At 40.8% G+C, this 12,802-nt stretch overlaps 1 protein-coding gene across 1 annotated transcript in view; it reads right to left on the bottom strand.

Annotated features, from left to right (window-relative positions):
• The window catches only part of TAF4B (TATA-box binding protein associated factor 4b), a gene marked incomplete at its 5' end in the record, with an annotated part of 72,084 nt that overhangs the window by 20,275 nt on the left and 39,007 nt on the right, over window positions 1–12,802 (bottom strand). Inside the window, 3 exons of the mRNA XM_083876917.1 lie at window positions 4,977–5,033; window positions 5,987–6,112; window positions 10,546–10,676. Coding sequence (XP_083733043.1) covers window positions 4,977–5,033; window positions 5,987–6,112; window positions 10,546–10,676 — 314 coding nt within the window. The remainder of the gene's footprint in view (window positions 1–4,976; window positions 5,034–5,986; window positions 6,113–10,545; window positions 10,677–12,802) is intronic.

Below are 12,802 nucleotides of genomic sequence, written 5' to 3'. Positions count from 1 at the left end.
TGTAAGTATGTAAGTACTTACATGTCCATTCTCCGTCTCTCAGACAAACTGAGAAAAGGCTATTTGCAAATCCAAGAACACATTTAATGGAGTTTTGTGGAAGGGCTGTTTTTCACAAAAGGTAGTTATTATCATCTTTCAGGCAGATGGTTTTAGGGTATTTCATGCAGTGTCTCAGCTGCTCTTTTCTTACGTTCCTTCAAAACACCAATATGAGTGTCACAAACAGGCATTCGGTTCACTTCGTAGCTTGCTCAATAATCTGTCGTGGAATTTCTATTCTTGACTTTCTACAAGACTTGGAACACACCAAATCTCTGATGATTGCCCTTTGTAATTTGTAAAGCTACGTCACAGCTAATAAAATTCATGTCTCTTTGATTATTTTTCTTTTTTGTTTTTCAAAACATGCAGAAGGAGGTATGAAACACTATAGAACAATAAAGATAACATAAATCAAGTAATTAAGCAGAAGCTCTTAGGATGACACTGAAGGCTCATAAAAAAAGCCAAATGACCACAATGAGGTCTTGTTTTGCTTGCAGCATCCTGTACTCGCTTTTTTGAGAGGTTATGGTTAACTTCTGCCCTGCCACAAGAGTGGTCTTAAATAATTTGAACCATTGAATCCAGAAGACTAGATGGAGAAGCAGCACAAGAGGAAAAAGAACCAAAAGCCAGCTTGAAAATGTGAGTTGGAGGAAGTAGGGCAAGCAGCAAAGAATCAAGTTACAGTAACTTGTTACCTGTGAATATGAGAGGAAATAAGGGAGTTAGAAGGTTATAAGAAACAGGAAAAAAAGATGGTAACTGTTGAGAAGATACTACAGAACAACTAAAATTCAGTCATTTCTGTGTAAGGCCCAGAACGCACTGGAATCATGCTGGCTCTTTGATGTTTTCTGTAGGGGTTGTTTTGTGTCTACAAAAACCCTAGAGTTTGCCATTTTCCTCCCAGTCAGCTGATAGTAAAGGTATTGAATTTTCTCAGCATCTCATCTACTGCTGTCTTCTATCTGCGTCAAAAAATGCACAAGTGCGTCAAGCAGGCAGGAACAAGGGAGTGGGAAGATCTGTGCAGTCACAAGTGAACAGAGCTGCTGAGAGAGCAAGGAATGGGGCAGGGAAATCTGCTCTCCATCAGGTGCTTGCTCTACACACTCATTCCCCTAGCTCAAGATGCAGCTGCTCCCCTTTAGGCACGGACAGACGCCGCAAGGTGACACATGGTAAGAGCAGGGATAAAGGTGGAAACAAGCAAAGATGCTCTCAGTAAAATACCTGTTCAGCTGCTCAACCCCAGGCAGGTATCTTGCCCAGATACATTCACAGAGGTTTGTCCAGGCTCAGCCTTAAGCTTCCTGAAGCCATACTACAAAAGCACACTCACTTTTGAAGATGGACAGAAGTACAAAGAAATTGGGAAAAACTCCTTCATCAACAGGGTTGTCAAGCATTTGAACAGGCTGTCCTACAAAGTAGTTGAGCCATCATCCTTGGAGGAATTTAAAAAATATTTAGATGTGGCACTTAGGGATATGGTTTAGTGACGGTCCAAGACTTGGCAGTGCTGGTTTAACAGTTGGGCTCAATGATCTTAGAGGTCTTTTCCAACCTAAATGATTCTAAAGGATCAGAGTTTATATTTAGAATTATAGTACACACTGTTTAATACTGATATTTTTACAGATCTTCTGGGATGAACTGTTCATATGGCTGGCTTGCACATTTGACAGTATCATACACCTACTCAATTTAGGTAAGCTCATTTCAGCAAAGGGGATGAAGCCACAGATAAACTATAAATACAGCAAAAAGAATCACATTGACTGAACATTTTCTTTGTAACTGGAAGCACTGTAGAAAGCAGAACAGGAAATAGCAGAAACCACCTAAAAAACATTATGGTTTAATAGTGCAAACATCAGGGACAATGAGAGGACTGCATCCTCTCAGTTTGAAGAGGCAGATAAGGCAGAATGAAAAAGAGGGGTAATTTACCCAGACTACAGGAATGCCACTGCACAAAGAGCTGGTCCACGAGGAGAGCAAGGACAAAATTCTTGAGTGCACAAAGCAGCAGCTTAGGGCAAGCCTTGCAGCTGTCTCAGAAGGAATGTGCACTTTCCATCAGTATTAAAATCTGCTGAAACAGGTGAAAGAAGGAAATAAATACAGACTTAATTTATGGCAAGCTACGTAGGCTAAGAATATAGGAAAGGAAATGACTTAGCAGAGGGGAAGTTTGAGGCAATAGGTCATGCAAAAAGGATGAAAAGGTCACAGCAATTATGTATAGCCTTTTGGATAAAAGAATCCACTGCAGAGTCTCTGGATGTACTTCCAGCAATGTTAAGATATTGCTTCCAGCTACTGGATGACAGCACATCCTGGATTTATAAGTATTCATTGTCAGGATGTACACCCTGTGTTTTGGGAAACTTTGCTTTAGAACACGCTACAGTGCCATTACTCCACACCCTCTCCCCTCTCCCAGGGGGTCATCATCAACATATGAAAGACAGCTTTGGGGAAGGTAGGTCCATATTAATTCTTAAAGAACTATAAGCAGACAATCAGGCTTTCCAGCAGATACTTGACTGGAGTGACCTGGAAAGGATCTGATTCCAGCTGACAGAGGTATCAAAGTTTCCAAGTTTGGTTCCTTAGGAGCAGACTATAGCCACACCATGACAAGACAGACAGACAGACAAGGGTAAGCCATTTCAAGCCTTCATCCTACTGTACACCATGCTTCTGTGTTACCAGTTTTAGTCTTGGGATATTTGTTGATTTTTCTTTTGTTCTTATTCCAGTCCTATTCATGCTTGCATTTTTTCAATGCAAATGTGTGCTGACCAGTTTTCTCCAAACTGTCAATAAAGTGCTGATTTTTTCCAGCTGCATTTGCTCTCATTTCCACTCAACCTTAAGACGGTCTCAGATGAAAAAGCACCACTGGCACAGAAGGTGGGCGACCCCATTCTCTATGTGAAACCTGGAGAAGCTTCTGGCTAACTCATTCTCTGGAGAACGAAGCAGCAGGACAGAGGGCAAGTGAATACCAACACAAAGATCTGTGTTGCTCCAAGAAACACATCTGCCTCCTCTTCTTTTGGTGGAGCAGTTGGAGACTCACTCTGGGAGCAGCACAGCATGGAGAAACACACAGGACAAAGAGTGATGCAGGTTGTGTTAGTCTGGCACAAGATGAGATGCACTGAAGGAGGGGAACTCAAGACATATCAGAACACGAAGCACTAAACTTAGATGCCTTGACTGCTCTGTTGGCTCCTTTTTTGCACACCACTATGCTACTTTTTAGAAGAGATTTCATGAAAAATATCAGTGAATCTAACCTAACCTTTGTGTTCTAAATATGTAAACCACAGAATATTTTTCATGACCTTACACATTGTTGTTCAAAAACAAGAGAAAAGAAGCTGCATAAATGAATTACTTTGCAGTCTTTATTAAAAGAAAGTACATCTAGAAACAATCAGATGATGCAGAGGTAAAGTCACCTACAAAACAAGACAGATTAGCATCACCCACTGATTGTTGATCCTGGTGGCACTACAGGCAAACTGGGAAGGGCTTTAGGGCAACTTTGTACTCACAGACTGTAGGAATGAAGAAAGAGTGGTAAGCAGAAACAAAGAATTAAAAGACAGATATTAAAGCAAGTTCCTTCTCTCTCATTTTACAAATTTTGTCTATTATGTTGCAAATCTAGAGCATTGATTCAAATACTATTTTACTGGGTTTCCATTTGTTTTGCCTGGGCCCCTACATTAATCCAAACAATAAGGGCCTTTAAAGCATTCATAAATAACCTGCTGCTGCTGCTGCTGGCACCTAGGAGCCAAGTGCAGCAATGTTAAGCAACAACAAATTTCATAGTTCAAGAGGCACAGTTAAGGAAAAAGGTTGCTCAGAAAATCACTCTCATTTAGCACAAAGATCCTTAAAAATTGCATGAAATCAGTCAAGTAACTATAGAAACCAATTTCTTCAGCTCTGTATCACACGTCTCACACCTCAATTGTCTTTATTATCGTCTGCTGTCAGATCCTTAATCAGAAATGTGAACAGGCTTGATGATTTATTCAGCAGGGACAAGAATCTGTAGGTCAAGTGAAAAATTTCACACACACATACACACGCACACACATCTTCAACCTTAGGTACTTTCATTTCATTCTGTTCCCAGTAGCTCTGGGGGCAACTCCAGTGAGATCCAATATTAAGGCTCAATTAAAATAAGCTCCAATTAGTGGAGCTTTTTTCTCTCAGGCTAGAAAAGTCAGGAAATGGATATTGGGAAATGTAAAAAGTCAGCTACTGAGAGGAGGCTGCAGACATAAATGAACTTATTTGTTGATTTCTACAGTTGCTATGCAGAGGCCTCTGGGAGTAAAAGCTTAACCAGTCTAAGCTATAAACTAAAACCCCTGCAGCTAAACATGAACTGTGTGAAACAAGGGCTCCATTCCAGAACAGAAAACTGCTGGGCCCAGAAAATTAAAAGCCAGAGGCGTTTTCCATTTAAAACTAAATCCCAGTACCGCCTCCCAGCCAAAGAATTATAAGCAGTATCAGATTTACAAAACGAACAATTACCCTGGAAAAATGTAGCCTATTGTACAGTCCCAGATGCTAAATCTCAAAGTTTCTTTTTTTTTTTTTTTTTTCTAATCCCACATTATATTCCTACCAAGTGTACTGCTGCAGTTTACAAAGGACTGTTTCGAGACAGGACTGAAACTGCAAAAAATAAAATGTTAAAAAAAGAGAGCTCATAATTCATTGACCTCATTTGAAGCACTGCCCTTGCCTGTGGCAGTTCCTGTCCTTCCCCAAGGCCTCTGCAAATGGTATGCAGCAGCAAAATAAACCCTGACCTAATTGCCAGGACAGGGCTGCCAACCTTCTCTCAACACACAAAGGCAAGCATGGTAACTGGAAAGTCCTACCTCTTTCGCTTTCTGCTTTAACCGCAGTTGCTCTGGGTCTTCTTTATTGGAACGGCTCTACCAAAGGAAGAGGAAAAAGATTGAACAGAAATTACAAACACCATCCTGTCTGTTAAATATTTAATAAATGACAGTTTTCTCTGGTGATTGAAAGATTTAGCTCCAGGGGTGAATGCCTCAATCCAGACTGGCTTCCATCCCCCTCCATGCACATACGTGCACACCCCTCCTCATCTGGGCCGGCTGCCTCTGCTCTAGCCAGAGGCAAGATTAAGCTGAAAATGATGCTAACACTGTCAGTCAGGTCCAGTCTAGGCATGATGTTGTTCATGTCAGCATCAGACACTTAAAAAGGACAGGAAGTATAGGAAAGAAAGGGAGTTGTATTCATGCAAGCACAACACAGTTCGTTCAACTCTAGATTAGGTTTCCACCCAAGTGGCTCCAGAATTCAGCTTGAAACAGAACCAAAAGAAAAGAATAAACAGAAGATGGTCAAGTCACAACTGATGAAGAAACATCTACTGTTGTAGGGTTTTTTTTTCCCTTCTCTTCTTTAGGGGAAGGAAGAGAGAAGAAACTTATTCTATACTAGCAACAGCTCCATTAGGGGTTCATGGATGCTCTGGTACCAGCTCCAAGGCTAGCCCTCTGAACTTGACTACAGAAAACAAACACACCTGCAAGGGTGGTGGATCTCACCAGGCTTCTGTTTCAGAGGCAAAAAGAGATACAGGAAGGACATTTAAAGATTTTTACTTCAATTTGACCAGTAGGAATAATCTCACAAAAGGAGTTCACCCCAGCACACATTTCAAAGAAATATTGTGGACTTTTTAAAAAGGTAAATACATTAAATCCTTTTCTGTATAGCCTCAATAGTCATCAACATCATAGATTTTGAGCAACAGGGTTATTGGTTACAATATTTAAAGCAGAAGTAGGAGAAACATGAAAATGATCACCAATCTAGAGGACATGACTACTTGCTTGAAAACCAAGAGTCTTACCTTGGCAGCTCGAAGCAACATTTCACGTTCCTCTTCATCTTTTCTCTGCTTTTCTAGGTGATCAAGCTTCTCAAGAAATCTCAGTTGTGCTCTGGTGTCACTACATACGATGTACTTATCACTCCCCTGAAAAAAGAAGTTTGTTAGAGGCAACCAGGAGCTAATAAACCTGGTGGGAACAATCTGAAAAGAACATGATTTTTCAAAGCTGAAAAGTGTGGGGTGTTTTAGAAAGACTTCGGGTGGTAGGTAGTCATTTACACATCTCCTCTCCACTGCAGCATGTTTCCAATTGTCTGTGACTAGTAAGAGGCTATTGAACAAGTGACATTAACAACATCCATAATAACAGAAGACTTCCTTTGCCTTAGACTAAAAATTGAAATTTCATTTTAAACTACCTTCATCTCCAGTAAACATGTTATTAAAAAAACAAAAAAAAAAAGGAATTGTAAAGCATCAGAGAGTAGTATCTTTTCTCCTTTGAAGAGAAAAAAAATTAGAATTTGACATTAAGTTTCTAGTGCTTTGTGTTCTAGTTTCAGCCATTTAATGCAGAAGTTGAAACAAGCATCACCTGGTATTTCCAAAAAGATGTTTTATTTATTGAAGGCGTGATTTAGAACCAGTTATAATGAATCTTAGAGGTGAAGGAGGTGAAATATATTATATATGGCTTATTATGGCTTTAAGAATATATATTTTTGCCTCAGTGAATGCTTTCAAATCCCAGGATAGTTTATGTTGAAAGGTAACCTAGGGAAGTCATCTGGTCCAGCCACCTGTACAAAGCTGGGCCAGTGAATACTAATGATTAGTATTAGTCTATCAGTCATTGGACACACAGGCATTGAAACAGGTCTGAGGTCTTTTTGGTCTAAAGAACAGCAACCAGTAGTTTATTTTATATTCTATTTTTGCCCCCACTGGAAAGCCTAAGTTGACATTTACTGTAGCTCAGAAAGGCAGAGAAAGGAAAGATCCAAAACGTGGTCAACTGGCAATGAAAAGCGTGGGTTTACTACTCTGCTCTTCCAAAGACAGGCTTCTTGAGCCATGCATTGCCCAGAGGGCATTTAGGCAACATAAGACAAGGAGCCCATTGTAGACGAGGCATGTCTGTGCCACCTGTCTGTACCACTTTTTAGTGCATGTCCTACAGTTGTCTTCTTTCTCTGTTACTTTGTGAATTTTGGGTTTTTTCCTGAGAAATTTATCCTGAGGCTTTTATCAGCCAAACATACTACGTACTTTCAGCAACTCTTCCTTCTATCTTACCCCAATCTCACATTGTAATGAAACAACTCTGACATACAACTATTCTAAAAAAAGCACAGGATATTTTACAGCTGTATTTTAGGCAAGGTCATATGTTAAGTGTGTGGACTATCAGTGACTTTGGTTACTCAATTTTTAGTTTTCAAGGATACTAGGACTCTTCTTCTCACACCCAGTCATGCACTGTGAAAAGACAGAAGGAAAGTAGAAGTCTTCTTGTGGAGCACTGTAGTCTCCTAATCCGTATTTTCACAACTGAGTCAGAGCATGAAATCAATCCCTTTTCTGGTATTAGGTTTGGTCCTTTTCAATGAGCCACCTCATTGTATGTATTACCAACTGTGGCTCAAAACACACAATATGCTGTTACCAGAGACTTTCCCAAGCAGCGTCTGTGGCTCTGCAAAAAAGTCCAACAAACATTTCCCCCCCACTCTTCTGCTACTGCTGAAGTGTTTTTTAACTGCTCCCCACAAAGCATATGCTATTTTTGAGTCACTCTCAGTACATCAGTACAACTTGTTTTGAAGCAGCAGTTTATAATAATCCATCACCATGCCACAATCCTTTTAAAAGGACAAAGGAGAAAGCTGTAGTACCAGAAGATTATTTTTCAAAAGTTTAGAAGTGTTTCACTTTGGAATAGCCAGATATGTACACATTTTAAGACAAATCCATGACCCTATACCAACCAGCAATGTAAGTCTCTCAATCAGAAGCTCCCCAAAGCACCACCATGAGCTTATATGGAACAAGAAATAGGTGCATCCCTAACAGTATTTCAGCTCATCACTTGTTTTAAGATAGCTTATTTCAGGAATTTTTAAAAGAGGAACACCTGCAGTTACATTTTGTCCTACTCAGTAAACCTCTGTGGTCATTTAGCAGGGAATTGCTGAGACAGAAAACATTACATTGTACCCTGCTCATGACTTGTAGCCAGTGCTGTTATGATGAAGCATTATCGTCCACATCCTATGGCCCTACAGATAACACAGTTTAGTGTTGTGGTGTTTCAGTGCTACTGCATGAGGGGAAAATGCTATCATGAAGCATCATTTTATAGCTCAGCACCACACCATGCCTCTCAGAGCCATGAGCTCAGGGGTTCCAACCACAGGAGCATGACAGCTGTTTCATGCTGGGATGAACCCACATAAAAACCCTCCCCTTTTATGGTCTTCCAAAGACTCTATATGAGCACTGCAACAAGAGCTGCATCACAGAGAGCAGCTCCCAACCATCTGAAAGGCTATTCCTACTTCACATAAAGAGACCACCATCATAGTTTTATCCCAATTAAGTCAGTGACTTCCAATTATAATTTTTTTCTTAAATTTAGCAAAAAAAGGACAAAAGTCAACAAGTCTACACGTTGGCATAGCATGAAGCTTTTACCCTGCCAATTCACTCTCTCTGCAGGGCTATCCTATCAGATGAAAGCTGCTAGGCATGAGCTCAGCAAACTAGGAAAAGAGTTTCCTGAGTATGATCCCATGAATCACTGCCCTTTTTACACCAGCTCCTACCCTAAAAATAGTTACTCTGGTTTCACTACACCTACCCCTATTACTGTATTTTTGTAATGAAGATAGGCCAGTACAGAGCCTTATGGAGCAACCACCCAACCCTACTGGAAAGGCTCTGGGAATTTATCTAACATAGATGTAGCCCACATTATGCAAGGGTACCAATCAAAAACCATGTGGGAAAAGAGAACAGGGTTTAAGCACCAGGGCAGATGGAATACAGGGCTGTATAAATACCTATATTAATACATAACAGGACTCCAGCACTTTGCACAGGACTCCAGCACTTTGCAGTGTTCTCTTCTTGAACTTAAGATTTCTAAAAGCCTGTCAGCATCTCTCACAAAGACATTACTCACAAAGGTAATCCTGTAGGACACTCCTCTGTCGCGTAATACCATCTTCCTAACAAAAGAGGGTATCTGTGCCTCTAAGATTACTGTGCCCATTACTTCTGATGTTTTTTGTTTGTTTAGCTTTTGAGAAAAGAGGAAAAGAAAGCCAGCTTATTGCAATCTTATAATCTTATCATTGCTTCTGGCAATTCAATCAGACAAAAACCTATCTGCTTCTCTATTGCTGTAGTTCAATGAGAAAGAAACCAGCCCTACCCAGCCTACTGTCCAAAAAACATTTCCTTCTGTTCTTGGTGTCTGCAAGACACTAAGTCCTACTGGTTACTGAGGACTTCAGCTTCCTCCTCACTTTTGCTCACAAACTCAATTGTACTTCCCACTTTGGAGAAAACAACATACAACATGTGCAGATTTCTGAAGTCTTTTCATACAAAACTCTGTACTTGTTCTGTATTGATTTTCTTTTCTATTACATCTTCTTCTGGCAAGGAACAGAATACTCCAGCTTCTCCAGACAACACTGTAAATACTCAGAAGTTTCCAAATAGCTGCTCCTCTTTACTACTGCTGCTCCAGTCCTGAAAAGCCCATAAAAAGTGTTCAGTACAAAAATAGCTCCTATTTCATCAGCTGGTTGCTCTTGTTAAATTTCATTAAGTATAAAGTTCTTGGAAAAAAGCTCAAACCTGAACAAACAGGAAACTAAGAGCTGACAGATATATTTCCTTCTCACTTTTTTTTTTCTAAAACAGCTTCACATTGAAAGAAATAAGGATAAGTATCTTGCTATTGAATGACAAAAGAAAAAATGAAAGAGCTGGTTTGGCTACTAAATTATCACTTCCCATTTGCACCATATAAGCATCTTAAGGGATACTAGCTCACTGGGACACATACTTTATATTGAATGAAGCTAAAAAAAAAAACTTAAGATGAAAAAAAAATCATAACATGAAAAGGGCCTCGGCCTTCATGGAGCACTTTCTAAAAGTAAAGTAATCAATTCAGTTTCCCAAGGCTTTTTACTGAGCCAATACTCACTGTAATTCCACCAACAGTAAATACATAAGGAAAACACAAGCCCCTAAATCAACCCACCATCAAGAGCATTCAAAGTTAGCTTTCTATTTACCATGTAAGAGACTTTGTATAATAGCCACCATGCTGTGGAAGAGAAGAAACACATGCATTTAGTCTTATGCTGGGTTTTAAGAGCACCCATCTAATAAGTCAAAGAGAACAGTTATATGCTGGGCTCGACACAGCTGAAACCAGCCTTTGGTAGACACTGAGAACACAAATGTTGCCTGTGATGTGCCCACACTTGGAAGAGGTTTACCTTCAAGGCTGCAAAGCAGGAAAACTTTGTGCAAAACTTGCTAATGATTTCCTTTACCTTGTGGGTTGATACTCTGTGCCGAGCAATTACAGTTAGTTTTTCTAGGAGCCCTCGTAATCTCTCCTGTGTAGCGCAGGAGATCAAGTTCACAACATCAGAGTTAAGTTCCATAATGTCATGCCTTTTACCTGTGGAAGCAGAGAAAATCCATTACGTGTTTTAGTAGTAGCTGATAATTGAAATAATTAGCACAGCAGGTATTCTGTTCCCCCTGGAAGTCATACCCATTATGAATAAAGGTTTGGAGATTATGATTTTCCTGGTAAAGTCACAACTTCAAAGATCTTAGACATTACATTAATAAAACTTAGCCTGGAGCTTCAGAAAATATAGACATTGTTTCACTTAGCCTCCAGAACCACTCTCCTTGCAAGGTCATTTATAGGACAAAGTTAATAAGAACACAAATCAAGCTTCATGTTCAGGGAGGGGGAGAAGAGGTAGCTGTAGAAATTAGTGCCATATTCTGTTAATTCCAGTAATTAAAAAAATACAGAATTACATTTTGCCCTGTTTGACACCGGGCTTGTTAACAACTCATGACATTTATTTGACGAGCAGGAACGGGTTTTGCGGCGCACTCCAGGCACACCAAGCTGCCTTGCCTGACCGGCACGGGGCAGACAGACCCAGCCAACCCACAGCAGCCGCTCGGACAGCGCGGATTCCAGCCCGGCCGGGGTCATCCTGCCACCACCTCCAACCTTTTCTCTCAGGCTGCCGCTGATTCCCCACATCTCAGCAGCTGCGTCCGAGGCTGGTGACAGCTGCAGGCAAGGCTGTGCTGGCCCTGCACCCAGAGCTGGGCATCACCTCTGTGACCTTCCCATGGCTGCGGGCTGCCTAGGAAGAAGCCTTCCCGTGGTTGACACCATCCATCACTCAGCGCGGCTCCATCCAGACACCTGGGCAGCAGTGGCTTTTCCCTGGTAGGCACGGCAGGCAGCACTTCCACATGCCTCATATGTTGTACCTGTCAGAAGCACTTTTCCTTGCCCTACACTGCATTTACAGCAGCTGTAATACTTTATGATGCAATATACAGCACGCCTTCAAAACCCATTTCAGTATTTACTGCCAAGTGAAGTGTTAAGAATGGATAAACAGTGCACTGTAAAAAAACTAATCACCTATTTCATTTGCTTTCACTACTGTAACTGAAAATGAATGACAATCTCACAAGACAGGGAGGACCTAGAATGTTTTCCCATTTGATCAGTAAGCACCGGCCTGTAACTTAACTGAGTGCAAAGCTCATTTGGCTCAAGCACTTTTCAGTACTTCCTCTGCAGCTTCTCACTAGACTATCAGATTCCTGAAACACCAACTTAAAGACAAAATAAAATCCCCCCAAACCTCAACACCTCCTTACACACACACACATTTCTTAATCCAAAGATAGCTCGGTTCAAAAGCAGACATGTTAACTTGTTGAATTGCTCTACTCAAAGGAATGGCTTTCCTTGCAAACAAGCACTTACCATTTATGACATGAATTATTGCTGCAATTATTATTATTATTATTATTAAGAAGAAGAAGAATTCGGAACAACTACCATTCTAGCTATGAAACAGCTAGGCTTCTATTTTCCATCTTTCAATGAATTGCTTTTACACCCATAACCAGCAAATTATTCTAGAAATACTCTCTCTGTTTTTGCAGAGCTCTTTTTCCTTACATTCACTTCCCACAAACAATTGATTAATCTTCTACTGAATTTTGAAAACATCTAGGCACCAGGTCTGATGTGTATTTTCCCTTTGCCACTAGTAACCCAGCATTCACTGTGCCCCATACAGCTGGAGATGACACATCTGGCTGACCAGGGCAGGAGCACCAAGCTCACAGGTAGCACTTGCAGATTACGTGCTTGTCACAGGCTAGCTGCTCACTCAGGACTAAGAACCAGTTGTGTATGGAAACAGAAAGACTTTGTGAACACATGTTTAAGCCACTATGACAGAACTGTGACTGCACATTCATGCTTTCCTGGATGCTCAGCTGTAAAACTCAGTGTTCCAGTACAGCCTGTACTGGACAGAGGGCACGAGCAAGGAGCTGAGCAACATGCATTGAGTTTGCTGTCAACAGCAGTGGGACCAGCCAGTGTGCTGCTACACAAATGCATGCTCCCTCCTCTGACATAATAAATACAACATTGCTAAGCAACACTTAATATTTTGCCCAGAAGGTAACAGCTGAAATGATGCCTACACTAGAAACTTCCTGTAACAGAGGCATTCAATGTACATT

The sequence above is a fragment of the Zosterops lateralis genome (genome assembly GCF_965231275.1).
Source record: "Zosterops lateralis genome assembly, chromosome: 1".
NCBI classification, from domain to species: Eukaryota; Metazoa; Chordata; class Aves; order Passeriformes; family Zosteropidae; genus Zosterops; species Zosterops lateralis.
The sequence above is the reverse complement of the archived record's forward strand: the minus strand, read 5'-3'. Positions and strand labels throughout refer to the sequence as shown.